This window comes from Lutra lutra, chromosome 4, assembly GCF_902655055.1.
Source record: "Lutra lutra chromosome 4, mLutLut1.2, whole genome shotgun sequence".
In the NCBI taxonomy this organism is placed as follows: Eukaryota; Metazoa; Chordata; class Mammalia; order Carnivora; family Mustelidae; genus Lutra; species Lutra lutra.
The window spans coordinates 9,358,007-9,382,272 of record NC_062281.1 but is presented as its reverse complement, the minus strand read 5'-3'; the positions used below and the strand labels follow the sequence as shown (position 1 = coordinate 9,382,272).

At 41.7% G+C, this 24,266-nt stretch overlaps 1 protein-coding gene across 7 annotated transcripts in view; it reads right to left on the bottom strand.

Moving 5' to 3' along the window:
• Positions 1-280: 280 nt before the first annotated feature.
• The window catches only part of TMEM71 (transmembrane protein 71), a 31,572-nt gene continuing 7,586 nt past the window's right edge, over positions 281-24,266 (bottom strand). For 6 of the 7 annotated variants that reach the window (XM_047728076.1, XM_047728080.1, XM_047728081.1 and 3 more), the window contains 5 exons: positions 12,104-12,277; positions 8,129-8,204; positions 4,262-4,323; positions 4,100-4,160; positions 281-999 (listed from right to left, as the gene is read on the bottom strand). In XM_047728076.1, coding sequence (XP_047584032.1) covers positions 984-999; positions 4,100-4,160; positions 4,262-4,323; positions 8,129-8,204; positions 12,104-12,277 — 389 coding nt within the window. In that variant the 3' untranslated portion in view covers positions 281-983. The remainder of the gene's footprint in view (positions 1,000-4,099; positions 4,161-4,261; positions 4,324-8,128; positions 8,205-12,103; positions 12,278-24,266) is intronic. The other variant, XM_047728082.1, reaches the window with a different exon arrangement.

Here is a 24,266-nt window from a genome sequence, read left to right as displayed (position 1 = left end):
TTTTATGCATTTCAAGGTACTCTGATGTTTTGCCTTTTTTTTTTTTTTTTGGCCCTTAAAGATTTTTTTCTTTTATATCTTTATTTTTTTTATTTTTTTAAGGCTTTATTTTTATTTATTTGACAGAGAGAGAGACAGAGATCATAAGCAGGCAGAGAGGGAGGGGGAAGCAGGCTTCCTGCTGAGCACAGAGCCTGATGTGGGGCTCGATCCCAGGACCCTGAGATCATGACCTGAGCTGAAGGCAGAGGCTTAACCCACTGAGCCACCCAGGCGTCCCCTCTTATATCTTTATTTTAATCGCTCTTAAGTGAAAGGTAATCATGAGCTCCAAGAAGGCTGAAAATTTTGTAAGGAAATGGCTCAAAAGAAGAATGTGCTTTCCCAAAGAAAACCTCTTTTCTGCCCATTTTCCATTAACCTGCATCTGCTGACACCAACCCCCACCCAGCCACTCTTTGGGGAGAATGACGAATTTTTTTCTACATTGTATTTTATGCTCAAACTGTGATTTATTTATTTTCAAGTTGGTATTGATTACAGAGACTTGCTTACATTATTCAATTAAAGCAGTTCAGCAAGGAAGAGGTGGTTGCGGGCAGGCCCAGGAATTTGCATTGTTACAAGTGCCTCATAGAATTCTCTAAAAGGAAATTAATGTTTGAAAACCATGCCTCAGGGAATAAGAGAGGAATATCTACCCAGGTGGTTGTTTCTCTATCACAGTTTATAGTCTGTTCCTTTTCAACTGCTAGTGTTGCAAAGGAAAGATAAATTAATACTATTTTCATGAGCATATTACAATTATGAGGACAAAAATGAGATTTAAAAAAAACACATAACCAAATTAAAATATATTTTTCTCAATTATCCAGCTCCTCATTCTCCTCCAATAAAACAATTGATTCCAAGCAGACTGCAAATCAGACAATTTCTGGATATTCAGATTAAAGGCATTCATCAGAGACATTCCTAAGTGGTTGTCAAATTTTGGCAAACCTAGATCAGAGAAGAGAGAAAAGAAATGCATGATTCATCCACATAGACATGAAATGTGATAATTACTGCAATCACTGTGTGCATGGGTGCACACGTGCACACACACACACACACACACACAAACTAGCTTAAGTAATCATAACTAGGAAGAGTGGAGCCTCAACTTGGAGTAACTTTTATTTTTACCCCAGCTTGGTACTTAGTGAACCACCATTTCATATTGTTTTCTTTCTCCACCTGCATCACTTCCTCTAGAACAGAAATCCTTACAGGGTTTTCCCAATATTTCTACTCATTAAAGTTTATGCATTCATTCACCAACTGTAGAAACACACATTCCGACATGTAAGAGTAGAGGGAACAGATGTTACCCATCTCCTTACTATGACGTCATAAATGTGCAAAATGCACCCTGCCGATGCCAACACGTCATTGGTAACAAGGGATACCTGCAATGACCTTCATATGAAAGGGACACTTGGGCCAATGATGAGTCATATAGATAGTCCACAGACTCACAGACTTTAAATTGAACGAATAAAGTGGTTGAATGAAAATTGCGTTATGAGATGAAAAGAGATGGACTTGAGAGGTACGAAGTGTGAGAGAATAGAGCCCTAATCTAATCTACTACGTACAGTGCAGAACAGGTGTGGGATGGCTGCACCACTAAAGTTTGTGGAGCTGAATTAAGTGCTTGCACTCCACCCTCTTAGGTTTTCATCCTTGATTGCTAGAGGAGCCTTATGAGTCATCCTTACCTCTCAATTTTAATAACCATGTCTTTGGTTTATTAGCTTCTGGATATGTTTATGTGAGAGGGAGAGAGTTACAAAATGTTTGATATACAGACACAGAGCTCTTGGCTGCAAAGGAAGTATTTTAAGAAATGATGCAGCAAATACATACAAATTGATGAATATTCATGGTATATCTACTATTCTCAAGACATTGAGATGCATACAAGAATAAAAATCAATTAGTCCTTGTTTTCATAGGTCTTAAATGCAATAGTGTGTGTGCAAGAGGCTGGGGAGAGGGCAGCAAATGGGACAAAAATAGAGAGGGAACAAGAGAAGAACAAGGTAAGTACAGACACAAATAATCAAAGGAGGGATCTTATTGAGGCTGTAGATGAGTGTATGTAGGATAGAAATATCATCATCATCCTGATCTAATTTCTTTTAGGAGAGAAAAAACAAGGAGCTCAAAACAATGGCAAGTGCTCTGAAAGCAAGAGGTGACACTATGCCCTACAGGTCAGACTTTGGCATTCCAAGAAGCCTCCCCTTCCTCCATACCACCATCCCTCCCAGACTGGCAAAACCACTCTCCTGATGTTCCCCCAGCCTCTGTGCTAACTCTGTACTTGCACTAACCATATTAAATGGGACTTCACCTTGCCCTTTACATGTCTCTTTAGACTCTGAAATCTCAAGGCCTTGGCATAGCAGCCTTGGCACCTAGAGGACATATCTGACAGTTAGGAAAGACTCCATATTTTTCTCCTGAGTGCAACTGGACATTCAGCACAGCACAGAATGCATCATAAGTTCTCAACAAAGATTTAGTAGGCTAAATGATGTCACTTTAGAAATCAAGGGGTAAAGATTTTAAAAACCATTTTTCCAAGGTTCACACAGTTAATGTGCAAAGAATTACCTAGAGAGGTTGTTAAAAAAAAAGAAGGCCCCTTGGAAATTCTTGGATTCAGAAGAGCTGGAATCAGGATAGAAGCTCTCCAGTTGGTTCTAGAGCAGATGTCCCCATGCCATGCATTGAGACTCTGCTCTCATTACGGAATTCTTAACCAGATGATACCTATCTTTCTGATTAATTGTACAAGTTCACCTTAAAACCCAAAGAGAAGGGATTTGAATAAGTCACACCATCTGACAAGAAACGACAATGTTTTTACTTCTGAAAATGGAGGTATAAAATGGCTCTTTGTGTGAGTATCTGTCGTTTAGACACTGTTGGTTAGTCCAGTCCTGAATGGTGTGACATCTCAGCCCAGAAAGTTGAGTGTGCATGCAAATTTGTCATTAATGCTGAGTGAGGTGCACTCCAAAGTTTCTGCAGACCTAGAGAGTGACCTGTAGCTGGAGGGAAGGAGTGAGTATCTTAGAGGAATTTAAGTCATTAATATACAAGGGCTAATGGAGGGAAGGAGTGAGTATCTTAGAGGAATTTAAGTCATTAATATACAAGGGCTAATGAATAAGAATTTCTTGGGTGGCCTCAGGACCCACTTTCCTAACTATGAGGTTAAACAAATCTTAGCTATATCAATGCCTGCCCCCCAGAAACCCTGGAATGCAAGGAAACGAAGGGAAACATCAGTCAGAGTGTCAGGAAATCAATACTGGCTACAGTCCTAAACAAAATAAATCTTCATTAAGTCCCATCGTGATTTCAGAATTAACATGATGATTTCATAAATAGGGCAACATTGTGTCAAGAGCAAAGGCAAGTAAACTAATTTGAATTATAGACATCCATCTGTCTCCAGTCTATGGGAGCTGGCCTCTGGCAGCCATATTGAAGAGAAGGTAATTAGCACAATCCATCTTTTGATGGGATGGTGTTTTGCAGACTGTTTGAAATTCTGCGAACATCTCACCCAGACCCCAGTAACCCTTTGAAGTATGATGAGCCGTGGCAGTTAGCACACAGGGGCACCCTTAGGTGAGTGAGAGATGGCAGAGAAACCACACTTTGTAACTGAGACCACTTCATGGGCAGTTTGCCAGTTATTTGGGAAACTATAAGATAAAGTCCTCTCAGTAAGAGGTATTTATAAAGGGCAGTGCCATGCATCTATAAAAGCACTTTGAAATTACTTAAAATTTCTAAGTTCATGTTATTTATTAAGTCCTACCTCCTTAAAGCTTAATTGTCTATTTTGAGGAATTTGTAAGAATTTAAGAGACAGGATGATAATGCCATTAGATTTTAGCATGAACAGGAAGTATTCGCAAGGACAAATGATCAGGACCTTTCCTGTGTGTAGTCATTGTCATCTATTACTCAGCAAGAAGCATTCTCAGAGAGCAGATTATAGTCATCTCTGACCAGACGGTGGTAAGTCAATACTTACTGAGCATAGGTGGTGGTTTTGACATAGCTGACAAGGCCAAGAAATAATGGCTTGGCAGTATCTTGGACAAGAAAGAGAAAATAGTTAGGAATTATTTTTAAATGACCCAAATTGGAATAAAATACAAGGGTCAGGGGAATAATTTGAGAAATGGCTACTTACAGGCAATAATCACCACCAGTGAACATGTGAAGACACTGACTAATATTCCTTCCAGAAACCATCTGAAACAACAGGATTTCTCAGGTTTAGCAAACTGATTATGCCTTTCTAACACATGCAATGTTCTTGTAGACTAAAGGCTTATGATTTACTTTAAGAATTACACTAACTACAGTAATAACAGTATTGTCGCATTATTGAAGGATAGACATGGAGGTCAATGGCAGAGAATGGAAAGACCAGAAGTGAACTCATATGGATACAGTTAACTGAGTCTTATCAGAGGAGAAAAAGCAGTTTGGTGGAGAAGGATAGCCTTCTAAGCAATGGTGTTGGAACAATTGTATATCCACATGCAAAAGATGAACGTCCACATACACATCACACCTCAACACAAAATTTAACTATGTAACTCAAAATGAGCCATAGTCTGAAATGTAACCACAAAAGTATCAACTATTTAGAAGAAACAAAGGAGAAAATCCATAGGCCAACTGCTTTACAACCTTGCCCAAAAAGTATGTTAAAATTTTGTGGGTTTTTTTTAATTAAATTTTATTTTTTTAATTAAATTTTATTTTTTCAGTGTTCCGAGATTCATTTTGGGGTTTTACCGATCTGATGGGTATTGTTTCACAGGGTGGAATTTTTTTAGAAGATTTTATTTATTTATTTGTCAGAGAGATTGAGAAAGCATCCACAAGCATGGGGAGTGGCAGGAGGGGTGGCAGGCAGTGAGCAGGGAGCTTGACATGGAGGCCTGATTCTAGAACACTGGAATCATGACCTGAGCCAAAGGCAGACACTTAAGCAATTGAGCTACCTAGGTGTCCACAGGGTGGGTCTTTTTTATTTTTATTTTTTTTAAAGATTTTATTTATTTATTTGACAGAGAGAAATCACAAGTAGGCAGAGAGGCAGGCAGAGAGAGAGGAGGAAGCAGGCTCCCCGCTGAGCAGAAAGCCCGATGTGGGGCTCGAACCCAGGACCTGGGATCATGACCTGAGCCGAAGGCAGCGGCTTAACCCACTGAGCCACCCAGGCGCCCCAGGTGGGTCTTTTTTAAAAGAATCATTTATTTATTGTTTTTATTTTCAAAAAATGAATCACTGAAAGAAATTATAAATAAATATGGAAGGGAAAGGAAAATATCACCAAAAAACTCCACTGGCCTAAAGCAGCCATTAATAAATGTTGATGAATACCCTTTTAGGCCTCTCTTTGTATGCATTGAAGTTATTTAATTGAAACTTAACCAATGTACAATAAAGGATTTAAAGTGCACATCCTGGGTTTTCTTTCTTTCTTCTTCTTTTTTTTTAATCCTGAACTCCTGTATTCCCTACCCAGATGAAGATATGGAATATTTCCAGCAGCCTCTAACATTTCCTTTGCCTACTCTTTTCCCCAGAGTTAACCTTTCTCTCTCTCTCTCTCTCTCTCTCTCTCTTTTTTTTAAGAGAATTAGAGAGGGTTAGGAGGGACAGAGGAAGAGGGAGAGACAGAATCTTAAGTAGGTCTCATGCCTAGTGCGGAGCCCCACATGGGGCTCAATTCACAACTCCAAGATCACGACCTGAGCTAAATCAAGAATCAGATGCTTAACTGACTAAGCCACACAGATGCCCCATTGACTACTTTCTTATAGTTGTAATAATGAATTAATTTTGCCTTTTCTTGAATTTTACATGTATCTGCAATCATACACTCTTTTGTCTGAGATTCGTCCATGCTATTACACATATCAATAATTTTTCTTTTAACCAATCTCTTACTTAAATAATCTTTTTAAAATTTTTGAATAACTTTAGATATACAGAGAAGTTGCAAAAATAGCACAGAGAGTTTTCATTTACCCCTCACTGAGCTTTCCCAGGGATCAGTATCTTATACTATTATGGCATACTGTCATAATGTAAGAACCAATATTGGTACTTCCCATTCAACTCCACATGACTTTTGGACTTTACAGTTTTTCCCTAATTTATCCATGTTCCACGAAGCCATCCAGGATGCCTCATGACATTCAGTCATGTCTCCTTATGTTCCTCTGGGCTGTGACAACTTCTCAGGCTCTCCTTGGTTTTGATGACCTTGACAGTTTTGAGGAGTCCTGGTCAGATAATATGTAGAATGTTCTCAGTTGAAGTTTTTCTCTGATTAGACTGAGGTCTGGAAGACCACAGAGACAAAGTGCCATTCTCATCACATCATATCAAGGGTACATGTTATCAGTATAGCTTATCTCTGTTGATGTTCACCTTGACCATCTGAGCATCTGAGGTCATATTTGACAGGTTTCTTGGCTGTAAATTTCCTTTTTTCCCCCTTTCCATGCTCTGCTTTTTTGCAGGCAAGTTTCTAAATGCAGCTCCCACTCAACGGATGGTGAGTTAAGCCCCTTATTAATAGGGGGCGGCAGGGGTTGGGGAGGTTCATATCTAGAGTAATTAACCTAAAAGGAACATTTCATTAGTAGTCCCATGAATTAAAAGTTTCCATGATCAACTAAGGTTGGGAAACATTCATAGATAACATCTTAACATTAAGTTAAATAAAGCTAATCATGTTTCTTCCCTATGTTATTTCACTGGGTCTATATTATGCAAATGCACATATGATTTTCTGACTTGGGATACACAATGCAGAATTTTGCAAACTTATTTTTAACCACAAGACCTCCCCCACTTTTTGTTCTTTTGGTCCCATTGTAATCTAAAAATATTTAATACTACTTAAACCTCTTAATTATCTGGGATGCTTGTTTTAAAATACAGATTTTCACTAGATCTGAATTAGTATCTCAAGGGCTGGGATCCAGGATTTTGTATTTTAAAACACAACTCCTCCAAGTGATGTGAGGTATTTGACCTTCAAGAGGTGGGACTTGAGAGCAAGCAACACTTGCTTACCAGAGTGCAAACACCCAAAGACCCCAGGTCTAGACCATTTATCCCTGTTTCATTGATTCAACAAACACGGATGAGCCCCTGGCACTGGGGGTACAGAAGTGAAGGAGACACACAATGTCTCTACTCTCATGGAGCTCACATTCCTTCAGGGAGAGATAGGTCATTAACATTTAAACAGGTGAACACACAATAGGTCACATGGTGGTAAGTGCTCTAAGAAAAGTAAAGTGAGGCATGTGTGGTACAGAGTGGTATGCTATTTATACAGGGCTGTCAGAGAAGGTCTCTCTGATGATGTGACATTTGAACAGACTCCAGAAAGAAGTAAGGACACACGTTCTGGGGCTTTCTAGACAAGACTGTACTGGGCAGAATAAATAGCAAGTGCAAAGGCCCTGAGGCATGAAAGCAGTTAGCATAGAAGGGACTTGACCACTGGCCTAGTGACGTGGGCAAGAAAAGAACAAGAATGGCATGCTGGATAGAGGGTAGAACAAAAATGTGCCTATAATCAGGCAAGAGCATTATGAGATCCGAGATTCTGAGTGGGCTTCCCTGGAACTGATACTTTATGTGAGGATGTAACAATGTAATAAGAAAGATGGAGTCCCAGCAGGGACTTCACATGACCTTACTGGGACTTCAAATGCCTTTGAACTCCAAGCGGGGTTACTCAGGTTTTAACTGTAGCAGGGAGTCACTAGGATTTAAATGAAAGATCATACATAATAAAATCCAAATTCCTAGCAAGATCCACTGGCTTTTGTACACTCTGTGAGACAATGAGAGGGGGGAAGTGATAGAAAAAGAGGCACTTAAGGGGCACAGGCAAAGGAACCGATCTCAACCACGGAGCTACTGAAAAGGCATTGTGGAATCGGGTGAGGAAATTATCAATCAATTACAGCTTTATTAATTATGAAACACTGCTGCATGAAAAGAAAATCTGAATTACCTTGCACATGCACAGATGATAAGGAACACAGCCAGCAGAATTGCTGGAAAGGAGACCTCTTGCCACAGACTGGCTTCTAATAGAAAAAATAAAAATAAATGAATTAGAAACCATTGCTGACAATCTTAGAACAACAAAATTACAATAAAATTTCTTTTTTATACACGAAAATACCCCCACAAAACACATTTTCAAATGTATGTCAGCTCAAGCAATTTGCCGTAAGTAGCAAGATAAAATTATCGAGGTCATACAGATTCATTCATTAGATAATTTTAGCAAGTAATAATTTTTTCTGTCTTTAAGAAATGATTATGCTACACAAACAGTTTGGGGGCTTGCCTTTTACTGTAAAATTTTTACTGGGGAAACATTTTGTGGAATATAAGCTAATGTCAGAAATCTAATTCTGATGATGATGACAATCAAGCCTAAAAGTTATAGACTGCCTTATAATTCACGAAGAGTTTTCACACCTCCTTGAGTCAACACAACAAACTGTAAAGTAGGAACCACTGTCATTGCTCTTACATGAGAAGACCAAGACTGAGAGATGATGAAGTCTCCCCAAGGTGACACAGCTCTGAGGTGTCAGAGCCAAGGTTTAAAAACGATGTCTAGCCAGAACACAATGTTTTGCCTGAAATGGGGCAGGGAAAGAGAATTGAAACTTTGCATACTGAGAGTCTCTCGAGGGGGGGAAAAAAAAAAGAATGTATATTAAGAACTATTTGTCCTTGAAAAACTCTGCTATGAATAAGATATTTCAGTGCTAAGAGCCACATTGGAAATGACAGGAAATCCCCCAGGAATTATAATCATTGAAGTTAAACCAATCATGAACCTGAATATTACTCGAGTGATCTAAAAGAAATCGGAGCTGGCTTAAGAAGAATCACATAAAGATCTAAAGGAAAGGATAAAAAGACCTCAGCTTAATTTCTGCCAAATGCTTCAAAAGCTTAATTTTGCAACAGTTGTTTAAAACTTGGAATGACTCTGTGCTGTGAATGTATTTATTTCTGCTATTTCTGCTATGAATGAAGATTGAGTCAGCTAACAAAACCTACTTAGTCCATAATGTGGGTGGCGTACTGAAGATTGGCAGTGCAAAATATAGCAGTTGTGAATGATGTCACTGCGAATGTATGGTATTTCATGTATACTGTGAATTCAGTAAGTTATTGTGGGTTCAGCTGAACACTTAACCATTCTTCTAAAGTGTGTTTGTATTCTTAGCTGATTCTGATTTGATATGGAATTTGGAAAACATTTCTTTACAGAAACAAGTCCAGCTTGACAGACCGCCAAAATCATTAGACTTGAACAGTGAACAGAGACTGGTTTAAATTCAAATTCTACAAAGATACGATTATGTGATTTGATACAAGGTATTCACTAGTTCATTGCAGCAGTAGCCATTTACTTAGTATCTAGTTTGGCTTAGTTCAACTGTCACTTCCTTCAGGAAGCCCTCCTCAATTCCTTCAGTTCCTCTATGGCTCTCAGCTACTCCTTCTCTATACCTCCATTATCCCTCATGCATTTGCATCAGCAACCTTAACATACTGAATTAAAAGTGCTTTCTCTAGATTTCCCCACTAGCTTGCAAAGTCACCGAGAATAGTAAGCATCTAACTGCTATTCTTTGGTGGCATGGGGTGGTGCCCATGGGGAGCCACCTCGCCCTGCTCTTAGTGCATGGTTCACTTGGAGACTGAATTCCCTCCCAGCATCCGATCCATTTCCAGCCATCTGGAGCTTCACAGACTTATCGACAAAGTGATTCATTTTGCCATGTAGATGGGACCCTTCCAGAACCAGTGAAACTGGGCCTCTTATTATAACTCAAGAAGGCTATGATCTCTTTCCACTAGACTGGAATCTGGGAAGTTGCAAGCACAACGCCATCAAGAAGCATCATAGAGTAATAATAGCCTTTTAAAAAGATTTTATTTGTTTATTTGAGAGAGAGATAGAATGAGAGACAGAGCATGAGAGGAGAGAGGTCAGCAGGAGAAGCAGACTCCCTGTCCAGCAGGGAGCCTGATGTGGGACTCAATCCTAGGACTCCAGGATCTTGACCTGAGCTGAAGCGGTTGCTTAACCAACTGAGCCACCCAGGCGCCCCGTAATAGACTTTTTAAAGAGTAAAGCTGACATAGAAGACAAGAAACAACAGGAGTAGATACTGACAGTAATCTGAAATCTATGCCCAGAATTTTCATTAATGAGCAAATAAATTCCACTACTGATTAATCCAACTTGAGTTGGATTCCCACCCACTGCAACACAAAACATCCTGACGGACAGAGATGATGTCAGGCATGCCTCTATCCTTAGTGGGTAGAAGATCACCTGGACTGCATACTCGCAACCTACATGTGAAGGAAATCAAATAGAATCGGACGGAGACCTTGTCTGCCCAGGGACTTTGTAGTGGGAGAAATGGAGGAAAATGTTTTCAATAGAGTAAGTTCAGAGGGCTAGAGAATTGGAGGGAAGTGTAACCCCCACCAGCCAGAAGGGGGCAGACAAGGGCCCACAGAGGTGTTCTTAAATCTGGGCCTTGAAGCGGGTAGGGGCCTTCCAGGTACAGCACAGTCTGGAGACACATTCTGGACACGACACAGCAAAGCACATGTACAAAGGTTTACCTGACCTGTCTAAACTTGAGTATCCCTATCTATGAAATGGAGATAGCACACTTAATTGGTCCACCAGTTTTGGAGCACCTGCTCTGTACCAGGCGCTATGTGGGCTGGTTGGTATCCAGATGACTGAGACATACTGTCCATCCTCAAGTAGCTCACAGCCTGGTGGACAAGACGCAAAAGTAAATATGCAAGCGTAGTAAATATGCAAGAGCAGTGTAGGAAATGGGCATGAGAGAAGGAACCCTTGAAAACTAGATGAGTACCAAAAAGGGTCACTTAACTGCCCCCCCCAACCCCCGGAAAACAAGGTGGGACCTCTGGAGGAGGTGACTGTGGACCATCTGGAAACTGTCTAAACAATGAAAGTTGCTCTCTCTGTCATCCCAGCACCTGGAAGGGAACCACAAAAGCCTTGAACACTCACGTAGTAGCTGACCTGGGAACAAAATGGAATGGGGGCACAGTGAGGAAGAATGGTCAGTGAGATGCATATTCATGGTTTTGTGAAGACAAATAAAGAGAAGATTTTTTTTTTTCTGTTCAACCTCAGTCTTATGTAATCATAATCTCGCATACATTTTGAGTACTTAGGATACAGGATGCGTGATGCTAAGTGCTTTCCATGAATTATTTTAGTCGTGACAAGGTAGGAACCATGATATCTTCATGTACAGATGAAAATGCTGTTTTAGAGAGTTTGGGGAACCGCTTCTGAGTTACAGCTAACAAGTGGGGGCTGGGCTTTGAACCTTGGCAAACTGAGGGACAGAGCCTTGATGCTGCACTGTGCGCAGACATGATTAATCTGATGTTGGCAAACTGGAGGTTGAAGAACATGCTTGTTGAATTTATTTCAGATTTACTCCTGACAGGAAATACCAATACCTTTATATCTTTTGACTTTTCCTTGCCGGAGGCATTGCACTAAAGGATGCTTCTGTCTTCCTTCCTTTCTTTTTCTTCTTATAGAATATGTCACAGATACAGCTAAGTATGAAACATAAAATCACAAACACCTGTGTACGCATCACCCAGCTTCAGCAAAGCTTCACATTTTGCCAAATGTCTTCTGGGTTTTTAAGAGAAGAAATAAAACACTGCAAATCCAGTCCTTCTGGTGCCTCTAAGATGACACTCTGAAAGCAGGGACCTCCTCTGCTCGTGTGTCACCTGCGGCTGCAGTGCCCCGGTCCTCCCCCGCGCCCACAGGCAGATCCCGTTCCCAAGTGCACCTTAGTCATCTCTAACTCATTCTCTGGCCCTGAAAGGAGGAATTCTTTGGGTGTGGTATAGATTAAAAAAAAAAAAAAAAACTCACTTGCATGATCCAAAATGTTCCCTGGGAAATGTTCAGAAGACATCACATGAGACTGAAGAGCCCCATCGTGGGAGTTCTGTAGTGGAATCTGAGACATGGCATGGCTAGAGGAGGGGGCTACATTTGGCTGTTCTGACTCCCAAGCATCAGTCAGGGAACAGTCAGAATCCCCTCCTGGAAAAGAAAAAGGGCTCAGTGTGCGGTGCTGGTGTGTGGTCAGTGACTCTCCAGGTGCAGTAGCAAATGGTCATCCCCATATCAATGCTTTGGAAGTCTGATGGGAAATGGGTCTCTGACTGGGGTGGCATTTCAATTTGTCCTCATCTTTGAAGGCCCCAAAGGAAAAGGCTCTTCAGTGCAGAGACAGCAAAGGCCAGAAGCATGAAAGCCTTGTGAAGAAGGACCATTCCAATATGATCAGAGCAAAGGGACCCACTGGGACATAAGGCTGGAAAGCAAGAGTGAGAGCAGGTCACACAAGGCACTGACTTCCTGGTAGAGGAGTCTGGAATTTATGCTGCAAGCAGTGGAGAGCTGGAGTTGCTCTGAGTGAGGGTGTCACTGGACATCCACACTTCCATGGCATTTTCAGGTAGATAAAGCATTATGTGGTTTTAGTATATGGTAATATCTAGGTGGCCTTGCAAGAAATCATGAGCTAGTAGCCTAAGACTCATGTACAGAAGGAGACTCGTTTATAGTTTATCTCAACCCTTCATCCCTGAGTGCAGTGGGAGTTGTACAGATGGATTTGAGAGATGTGTGATGAGTATATGAGAGAGGCTCATGAGCCATGAGCCTCTCTCATATACTCATCAGGTGTAGAGGGAGAGGGAGAGAGAGAGAATTTCAAGCAGACTCCCTGCGGAGCAAGGAGCATGACTCAGGGCTTGATCTCTGGACCCTGAGATCATGACCTGAGCTGAAATCAAGAGTCTAATAATCAATGGACTGACCCACCCAGGCACCCCAGCCTCTCATCTTTATTGCACCAAATGATAGCAGAGCCAACTCCTTCTATTTCTTATTCATTCACTCAGCAAACATTTACTGGATGTGATTCTATATGAGGAACTGACCCAGCTGCAAGGATACAATGGTGAAGACGATGTCTCGGTCCTCATGCACCTCATGTTCTGGTCGAGGAGAAAGAGAATAGCTGTGAAGGCCATTTTCCCTCTGTAAAATACCTTGAGATGCTGGATAAAATATAATAAAGATCTCAACTTTCTTTTTCATTCAAGAAGGCTGTGGTTTGGAGAGGGACAGGTATACACACCAACAATGAAGATGCTATGGGGTTATTGCTACCATGAAGGGCAGCAGAAGGCATCCAGGGAGAGTCTAGGAAGCAGTGTCTGAGTCCATCGGGGGAATCCAGGCATGCTTCACAGATGAGATGGTGCTTACATGAAAATTGGACAAGTAGGAGTTCTTCCAGGGAGACAGCAGGAAGAGGGGAGGGCAGACAGAATAAACAGGAAAGGAGTAGGAGAAGGAGCAAGGGGAAAGGGAAAAAAGAAGAGGAAAAGAAAATACATTAACTCACGAGAGAACATGGGGGAGGGTGTTCCCTGAATAGCAAGTGCTCCTATGAGCTTAGACAGAAGGGCATGTGAGTGTGGGTACTCTTAGGAGATGATCTTGGACGGACTGCTAAGCAGGGATCCGATCACGAAGGGCCTCATGGGTCACACTCTGTTGCTAAGATATTTTCCCAGAGAATTTGGAACATGAGTGTAACATGAGGACTGCTCTGTGTTGAAGTGCTCACTCAGCAATAAGAGATTCCCATCCCCATTCCAGGAGCAGGGAGCGATTGTGGACCCCCCCCCCCCCCCGCCAAATACATGGGGTCTTCATATAATGGTGCTCCTTAACTGGAGGAGATTTCTGCCCCCAGGGACATCTAACAATGTCTGAAGACCTTTTTGGCTGTCACAGATTTGGGAGGGGCAGGCACGGCAGGGGAGGGAGTTGCTACTGTCATCCAGTGACTAGAGCCCAGGGATGTGGTTAGCATCCTGTAAGGCACAGGGCAGGCCTCACAGTGAAGGTTCGTCCAGTCCCAAGTGTCAGCAATGCTGAGGTTGTGAAACCCTGTCACAGAGAGAGCAGACCCAAGTGTAGAATGAATCTTGATCATTACTGCTCTGTCAGCAACTCTGGTAAGCACTTACAAGCAGAGAACATCTGTATTTTCCTACATTTTCTATATCTTCCTGATTGCCCTTACTCTTGTCAAAATACCCTACATTCTGCCTTCATAGGGCAAATCATAATTTATGATGTCATAATTATTTTATAAACACATACTATTTAATACATAATTTGTGTGATTTTTGTTTAATACCTACTTCCCTTATGAGACTAAAACCACCATGAGAAAAAGGCCACTTCGCCTGCCCCAGCCCCAGACCCCAGCAATAATGTGGAGCTTGTTGTTAGCACTCAGTAAGGTATGTTAATACATAGAGAGTTCAGGTAAGGGGGCAGGGTGGATGAGACATGTGACACCGTTCTAACAACTTGGGCTGCTGTAACAGCGTCACAGCAGCCATAGAGACGGGGTGGGGGGGGATCACTGCTCAGCTTTGTGGAGGCTAAAGCTGATTTGAGTTTGAGGCTTTAAGCAGGGAGAGTGGCCTCCTAGCCCAGGCTGGTGGGCTGACTCTGCATGTGGCACTCCCCTCCCACTCAGCCTGGATACTGAGCAAATGAGCTGGTGCTTTTGGACCTGGGAATTTCTGCCAGCCTTGCAGTCTCCCTCCCACCATCCCACCCACACCCTGCGGCCGGCCGCTTGATAAAAAGCGGTCTGCAGAAGCATCCCTGCTGGTTGCCATAGAGAAAGGAAACAGCAGAAAGTAAAACACAGGGATCATCCAGGAATGACCATGCAGCCCAGGAGGTCCTGGACCATGTGATTGCAGCACCAATCACAATGGCCACGCTCCCAGAACAACACAACCCAACGCAAGCATTAATCTATAAATGAAGGAATAAAGAAAACCCTGCCATTTGCAATGCCATGGATGAACCTGGAGGACATTGTGCTAAGTGAATAAGCCAGTCATAGAAGGACAAATACTGCACAGGTCCACTTACAGGAGGTACCTAAAATCCTCAGTCACAGAGGCAGAGAACAGAGTGGTGGTTTCCAGGGGCTGGGAGGCCCCGAATGGGGGATTACTGTTCAATGGGTATAAAGTTTCAGTTACACTTGATGAATAGGTTCTAGAGATCCACTAAGTAAGATAGTAGCTTTACGTAACAACAGCATTGTGCTCTGCAACATTTGTAAGGAGAATGGATCTGGTGTAGATTGTTGTTACTACAAACACCGCCCCCCCCCCCCACACACACATATTATGCACACAGGGACACAGGGAAACTCTGGAGTGCTTGGATATTCCTATGCCTTGATTGTGGTGATGGTGCCACAGGTGTTTGCACCTGTTCAAACTCATTGAATTTACACATTAAATATGTGCAGCTCTTTGTAAATCAGTTATCTCTCAATAAAGCTGTCAGAGAGAGAGAGAGAGAGAGAGAGAGAGAGAGAGAAGCCTATCTGGTCAAATTCACATGGAAGTGAGAAAGAACTAAGAACTTTCATGGCTGATTATTTCTTGAAGGGTGACGTTTCACTAAAATCTGCAGAGCTGTGGATGGGAGACCCGTGAGAGCAATGAAATGTCTCCAAGCTTGGCTGCCTTGTTGAACTCAGAGCTTTGCCCTGGGAGCTGCATCCCTGTAGAGCACCGGAATCTGATGCAGAATTTTCTAGTAGAGATGGCATTAAAAAAAAAGAAATTGTAAAAAAAAAAAAATCTTAACATTAAAGAATGATCAAAGAATTTTCACCTGTGGGAAGACATGGTTTGTCCCCAATGTACACTTTCCCTAACTGATATTTAATTTTTGTCTCCAACCTTGATAATAAATGAAAGGATCCTAATGCAGATAACATTTCTGCAAACAGCTCTGTTGTATTGCATTTGAAGATATTAATTCTAATCTGTTTCTCCTGATGTATTTAAATTCAATCTAGCTTACTTCCATTTTAAAAACGGTCTGTTTCTTCTAAGTGTATTTCCATATCCTTGCATATAAAATGGGCATTATTGTTTGCTATGGAGGGAAACACAAAGCCATATACAGAGGCTGCCATCAAAGATATTTATAGGAGAGGCACTGGCTCTGGAGAAAACCATAGACCTCAAGCTGGGAAGCCTTGTCTGAGGTTGTCCTGCCTTTCTTTCCTTGGACTGGCAGAAGTGAAGTGGGCAATCCTGACCAGTCCTCCCTGCAAGAATGTTTTATCTTCTTTCACTATGACTCACAAGCCCTGGGAACGTCTCCCAAACTGCAGTCTCGGGGTCTGGGGAGCTGCAAAATGCCATGGCTAAAAACTGATTGCAGCTGATGAGGAAGGTGTCTAGACACAGCTGCAGAAGGGGTGAGCTAAGGATAAAATAGACAACCAAGAAAAATCCTTTTTAGTCTGAAAAATGAGGCACGAGAAAGTCAGGGGAAGTAAGTTTTGATTGCATCCCTTGCCCAGAGAGAAAACAGCAGAACAATTTAATTTTGAATTCTTCTTGAGTCTTCTAACGAGGCAACATTTCCAGAGAAAAATAAATTGCTGATAAAAGTCACGGGGCCTTGGGTAAATCCGGAAAACAAGAAGTCTGGGGAAGATTTGATTACAGTTGACAGCAGAGATGAGGGATTTCAAAGTCCTGTGCGCACCCGGTTTGCCTAATTACTGATTTTGGGGGGGGGGGGTTGATTTGTTATATTTAGAAGATATTTGGAAACCATGGGAATTTTAGCAAGATATCTCATACTCGTATAGCACTCGTGTGGTCCAATTGCTTTACAATTGTTTGGACATGTTTCCAGGAGGAAACTATGGGAAAACTAGATGTTAATTTCTGAATATGTGTAACATTGCCTTTAGAACACCGAGTCCCAGACTTCTAACAACCAACCACCATTTTCCTGATTTTTGCTGTATCCCAGAGACTGCCTACTCTTAGCCATCTTTAATATTTTCTTTAAGTTGTTTCATTAAATTTTTTACTTTGAAGGAAACTTTATGTCAATCACTTAAATGCCACAAAGAGAAAGTAAATGTAAAACTGAGTACAATGAAAATGAGACTTTATTTAATTTGCCCTAAATACCAAAGAGCTCTGAGCCTGTTCTTTGTTAAAAGAACTTTGTGAAAACAAAAGACTAGCAAGACTTTAAGCCTTAAAGTACCAAGATTCTAAACTGAGCCTTTCTCCTTGGTTATGTCGGAAGGGCTGAGAGAATTGGAAAAGGGACCACAGCTTCTCTGTCACTGTGAGAAACGATGTTCGTGACTGTGGTTTTTTTTTTTTCTTTAAGATTTATTATTCATTTTGAGAGAGAGAGAGCATGAGCGGGGGTGGGGAGGAGCAGAGGAAGAGGGAGAAAGAGACTCTCTGCTGGGCAAGGAGCCTTACATGGGGCTTGATCCCACGACCCTGAGATCATGACCCTAGACAAAGGCAGATGCTTAACCAACTGAGCCACCCAAGTGCCCTGGTGTTCATGACTTCTATGTCCTAGAGGGGTCGGCCACCCCAGCCCACACTTCTGGAAATGTTGCTGTAGAACTGAGAAGAGACTTGCCGCATATATTCAGGAAAGCCAGCCTATAACCAAGAGATGGAAACTTCCAAAAAGCACCTGATGCGTGAACACAAGCAAGCCACTGCTGCAGCAGCATTGCCAGGGAGAAAAAGAGTCAGCCTTAAAAAAGTCATGGCAGTCCAAAATAGGCAAATCCATGGAGACAGCAAGCGGACTAATGGTTGACAGGGGCTTGAGGTGGGAAGGAAGGATCGGGAATAGGTAATGACTGATCATGAGTGTGGGGTTTCTCTTTGCGGTGGTGAACATGTTCCAGAATTAGAAAAGGGTCATAGTGGACTGGTGCAGTCACTGCGGGAGACAGTATGGAGGTTCCTCAAAAAATTAAAAGTAGAACCACCCTATGATTACTTTACTGGGTATTTACCCAAACAATACAAAAACATTAATTTCAAAAAGACACGTGGACCTCTGTGTTGATTGCAGCATTATTTACAATAGCCAAGTTATGGAAGCAGCCTAATTGTACACCAAGGCATGAATGGATAAAGAAGATGTGATACACACACACACACACACACACACACACACACACACACACACAATGGGCTATTACTCAACCATCAAAAAGAATGAAATCTTGCCATTTGCAACAACATGGATGGATCTAGAGGGTATAAAACTAAGTGAGATCAGAGAAAGACAAATACCATATATGTATTTACTCATATATGTATTTTAAGAAACAAAACAAATGAGCAACACAGAAGAAGAGATAAGCACAGAAACAGACTCTTGACTGTAGGGAACAAACAGATAGTGATCAGAGGGGAAGTGGTGGGGATGGGTGAAACAGAGGAAGGGCTTAAGAGTACACTTATCATGATGAGAGCTGAGTAATGAAGAGAATTGTTGAATCACTGTATTCTACACCTGACACTAATTTAACACTTTAGGTTAACCATACTGGAATTAAAATAAATTTTTTTAAAAAGTGATCAAAGTTGCACAAACTACCATGTGAATATATATATTTTTTAAGATTTTATTTATTTATTTGACAGAGAGAGATCACAAGTAGACAGAGAGGCAGGCAGAGAGAGAGAGAGAGAGAGGGAAGCAGGCTCCCTGCTGAGCAGAGAGCCCGATGCGGGCCTCGATCCCAGGACCCTGAGATCATGACCTGAGCCGAAGGCAGCGGCTTAACCCACTGAGCCACCCAGGCGCCCCCATGTGAATATATTTTTAAGAATCACTGAATTGTACACATTAAAATGATAGATATCATGATTTGTGAATTATATCTCAATTAAAAGGTAATTAGTGCTCCTGATTACTGTAGACATTTGTGCCCATCTACCAGGGATGCCAGGAGTAGGTAAAATGACCTCTACATTGCCTTCTGATTAAGATTTCTCATGTAACTCATTTATGAGAAAACTTTTCAAGGCTACAGGACACTTGAATTGACTTTTTTTTTTTAAAGATTTTATTTATTTGACAGAGAGAGATCACAAGTAGACAGAGAGGCAGGCAGAGAGAGAGGGAGGGAAGCAGGCTCCCTGCTGAGCAGAGAGCCCGATGCGGGACTCGATCCCAGGACCCTGAGATCATGACCTGAGCCGAAGGCAGCGGCTTAACCCACTGAGCCACCCAGGCGCCCCTTGAATTGACTTCTATATTAAGCTGTATACATTAGCCATTTCTTTATATTCTCCTCTTCTATGACATGCTCTTCTGGTTTCCTGCCTGAGAAATCTTCCCCAGAGAACCTTTCCTGGGTATAGCGTAGTGAGCGTATGTTCAAGACTCTTGGGTTGGAATTTGGGCTATGCTACTTATTAGTTCTGTGGCCTCAGGGCAAGTATCTAATCTGCCTTGGTTTCCCTCTCTATAAGAGAGATGAGGATAATGTCCTTTCTATGTTGTTACAAATGATAGGATTTCCTTTTTAATAATGCTGATTAACATTCCTTTATATGTATATACCATATTTTCTTTCTTCATTCATCACTGATGGGCACTTGGTATGTTTCTCTATCTTAGCTCCTGTGAATAATGCTGCAAGGAACCCGGGAATGAGGATAATATCTCTTTGAGATTTTGATTTCAAATCCTCTGAGTACATGCCTAGAAGTGGGATTCCTGGATCATATGGTAGTTCTATTTTTAATTTCTTTCTTCTGTGAAACCTTTACATAGTGGCTGGACCAATTTACATTCCCACCAACAGTGCACAAGGTTTCCATTTTCTTCAAATCCTCATCAAGATGGATGGGCATAAAGGACATTATGCTAAATGAAATAAGTCAGACACAGAAGGAGAAATATTAAATGACTTCATCAGTCCAAGTTTCATCTGTGCAAGATAAATAAATCCTACTCATCTAATGCACAGCACAGAGGCTAACAATGTCAGAGGCTGACAATGCTGTGTTGTGGCCAAAAGTTTGCTAAGAGTGTAGGTCTTAGGTCAACCTTCTTAACACATGTGCACGCACACATGGGTAATACTCCTTCACAGACACTGGAGAGAGGGGATGTACGTAATACGGAGTGGCTGGGGGACACCTAGAATGCTCAGGTAGTTAAGTGACTGCCTTCAGCTCAGGTCAAAAGCTTGGGGTCCTGAAATTGACCCTCATGTGGAGTTCCCTGCTCAGTGGAAGTCTTCCCCTCTCTCTGCTCCTTCCCTTGCTGGTGCTCTCTCTCTCTCAAATAAATAAATAAAATCTTTAAAAAGTACATGGGTTGTATGGTGTAATGTTGGCCCATGATACTCATTATGGTTAAGGGAAATTATGACTGGACCTTCTGTTCATCCTCCTCAGTTTCTTTAACTCCCCTTTCTGCTCATTCACATTTTCTGTAAATAAACCCTTTTATTCCAGAGACCTCTATAACAACTTCTTCTATTGGCTTCCAAAGCAATATCTTTAGGTCCTTTCTTGTTCTGCAGTGCTTTTGTTATGTTTCCAAACCTCCCCGGCTATCTTACTACTTTCCATTGGTGCCTCAAATTCAGTTCATGTGAAATAGAATTTGTTATCTCATTTCTTGACTCAAATCTGTTCTCTTTTTTTCTTTTTCTTTTTTTGATGCTTTAGAGCTAATAAGTCCCAAGCAGAACCAGCTCCTATGCAAGTATGTACTTTTCACAAATTAGTACATATCACCCTCACAATAATTCTATGTGTTACTAGTATCCTCTTTTATATGTGAAGAAACGGAGGTTGGGGGTGTTCATTAACTTGCCTAAGAACACTCAGGCTGGAAAAGATGGCTTCAGAACTTGAATTCAGACCCATTCAGCTCAAATGCCTATTCCCCTCATCACTCTGCCAGTCCTGTCTTCCAGTTCTTCGTGATGCCTCAACATTTCCTGCCTTCCCCCAGTGTTCTTTGATTCTTCCCACTTCTCATTGCTATAGTCACTCATTCACCAATCTGTCCATTCGGCCTTGGAGAATATTTGTTAAATCTCTTCCTTCCTCTCTACTTCTAGATGTTCCTTTGTCTGCCTGTTGGTTTTAATCGCCCATGAGCTCCCACTTGTCACCCTTCATCCAATCTTCAGTTCATGTTACTGTCAAGGTAATCTTTGAAAATTCAAACCTGATTATGTTATCGCCCTGCTCAAGAGACTTCTAAGATACTTTTGATTGAGTAAGGTAAAATCCAAGCTCCTCAATATGGCACAGAAGGTTCTCCAAATATATCTTCTGTCTGTCTTTCCAGGCCCCACTTCCCTGCCTCCTTCTCTTCACTTCCTGTTTATACATCCTTGTTATTGTGGGAACTAGGATACACTCCATTTAATTAATCTTTTGTTTGTATAAGAATTATGTCTTCATTTAACAAGTACTTACTCTGTTTTTAAATTTAAATTTATCTAGTATACACTCTCACACACACAAGTGCATTTAAATACTGGTGAAATCTTAATCATATTGTGTCAATGTCAATTTCCTGGGTTTGATAATTACTGTATATAGTTGAATAAGTTGTAACCAGTGAGGGAATCTGGATGAAGTGTATGCAGGCCTTCTCTGTACTATTTTTAGCAACTTCTCATGAATCTATAATTCCCACAACTTAAAAAGTTTTTTTTTGTTTTTTTTTTTTAATGAATGTAGCATTGTGTTTTCTGCCCAGGAAGAAGAATGAGAAAAATAGTAAGACATGCAAGTACTAAACCATTAAATTCTTATATGGTTGTATTATATGTCTCCTCTTGCCTGCTCTTCGAGCCTGGGCTGTGGGGTATATGTTGGATTTCATCTTGGAAAGAAAAGTGAAATCCTTTCTGGCACTAGAACAAAGACTGGGTTTTTAAACCAGACAGATCCACATTGGATTCCAGTTCTGCTGTTTACAAACGAAATGAACTTGGGCAAGACACTTAACCCTGAGCCTCACTTTCACCATAATTATAAAAAATTATGATCATATGACCTACTTCCTAGGGGGTTTGGGGATATTTAAACAAGATAATGTATATAAACAAGGTAAATACTTAAACGGGACAGAACGTACTTAGCTTATAAATAAACACGCTTGACTTCTTTCTCTAAGGTTACATCAGCAAATCCTGTTGGCACTATCTTTGAAATGTATCCAGAATCCTCCTGCTTCTGACCTCTACCTACTTCATTCCAGCTACTATTATCACCCCAGTGAGTCACTCCAACATCATCTTAACTGATTTCCTTGCTTCTGCCCTACTACCTATCTTACCTTTAATCTGAACACAGCAGCCAGAGTTATCTTGTCAATGTATAAATAGAATCTTATTCCTCTGATTAAAATCCTCCAATGGGTTCTCCCCTTATTCAGAGTAGAAGGTGAAACTTTTGAACGGGCTTCCCATTGTCCCTGTCCTTCCCCACTTGCACCCAGCTACATACCTCTGAGATCCTATCCTCTCTCCTCCCCTCTCACACTCAGCCCTGGGATGCTCCTAGTCCAGACCTTTGTGCTGGCATTTCCTTTGCCTGGATTTTTCCTCTCTAGATGCTTTAGTTCCACTTTGCAGCCAGTGCTCAGAAGTCATTCTTATGAGGTCATCTTAATTGCCCTACTTAAACTTGCAATCCCCATCTCTTCCTCCTCTGTTTTTTCCCACACCGCTTACTAGTTTTAACCGGCTATGTAACTTACATATTTTCTGTCTCCCCCCACAGGGATACAAGTTCCATGAGAACAAGTTTGCTCACCACTATGTCCCAGTGTGTAAAATGGTCCCTGGTAGATAGCTGGCCCTCAATAAATCTTACAATTGAATGAATGAATGAGTGAGTGAATGAATGAATGAATGAATTCCAGCAGAATGAATAACATAAGCATAGCCACAGAAGTGTGGAAGAACCTGGTCCATTTAGGAAATTGAAAAAGGATGACTGTTACCAGAGTAGAATGTGTGTGGGGGTGGGGGGAGTCTTTCTCCCTCCCTTCTCAGAAAGCATCTTTTTTTTTTTTAAGATTTTATTTTTTTATTTATTTGACAGAGAGATCACAAGCAGGCAGAGGGGCAGGCAGAGAGAGAGGAGGAAGCAGGCTCCTGCTGAGCAGAGAGCCCCATGCGGGGCTCGATCCCAGGACTCTGAGATCATGACCTGAGCCGAAGGCAGCGGCTTAACCCACTGAGCCACCCAGGTGCCCCTCAGAAAGCATCTTGAAGGATCCTCAACCCCAGCCTCCGTTTCCTTACCTCCCACACTCTTCACCCTCTACCCTCTGGTTCTCTTCTCTTTTTTAAAGAGAGTTTTATTTATTTATTTGAAAGAGAGAGAGAGAACATGAGCAGTGGGGGAGGGGCAGATAGAGAGGGAGAAACAGGCTACGCACGGAACCCGATGCGGAGCTCAATTCCAGGACCCCGGGATCATGACATGAGCCAAAGGCAGATGCTTAATGGACTGAGCCACCCAGGTGCCCTTCCTAGTTCTCCACCACCAATAACTTCAAGATCAACAAATCCGGTCGTCATCCTGTTTAACCCCTGAACATGATTTGTCACTGATAATTGCCCCATCCCTCTTGAAGCCCTATTTTCCTTTGATTCTCATTTCATAACACTTAGTCTTCCTCTCACCTCTCTGGATGCCTCCTCTCAATCCCTTTTGCAGACGAATCCTGTCCTATTCACCCATTCAAAATGCTCCCTTCTGGACTCCCTCTTTGCCAACTCTACCTTCTTCCTAATGTGTCTCAGCCATTCCGTGGCTTCAGAGGCGATTCACAGATGTGTAGCTTTAACTCACACTGTCCCTTGGAGCCCCAGATTGACTTGCCCCTTATGTCGCAAAGGAACTTCACCTCAACATGCTCCAAACCATGCATGTGGTCTTCCCTCACCCAGCAAACCTACTCCCCAGATTCCTCAGACCTAGACATTTTGTCTCTTACCTTCCTCCTTTACCCAGAGAAGCCCCTCCTATTTTCTGGAAAACAGCTCAAATGCCACTTCAATGGGGATGACTTTCCTGAGTTTCTGATTGTGTCAAATCTCTCATTACATTATATATTTTTCTCC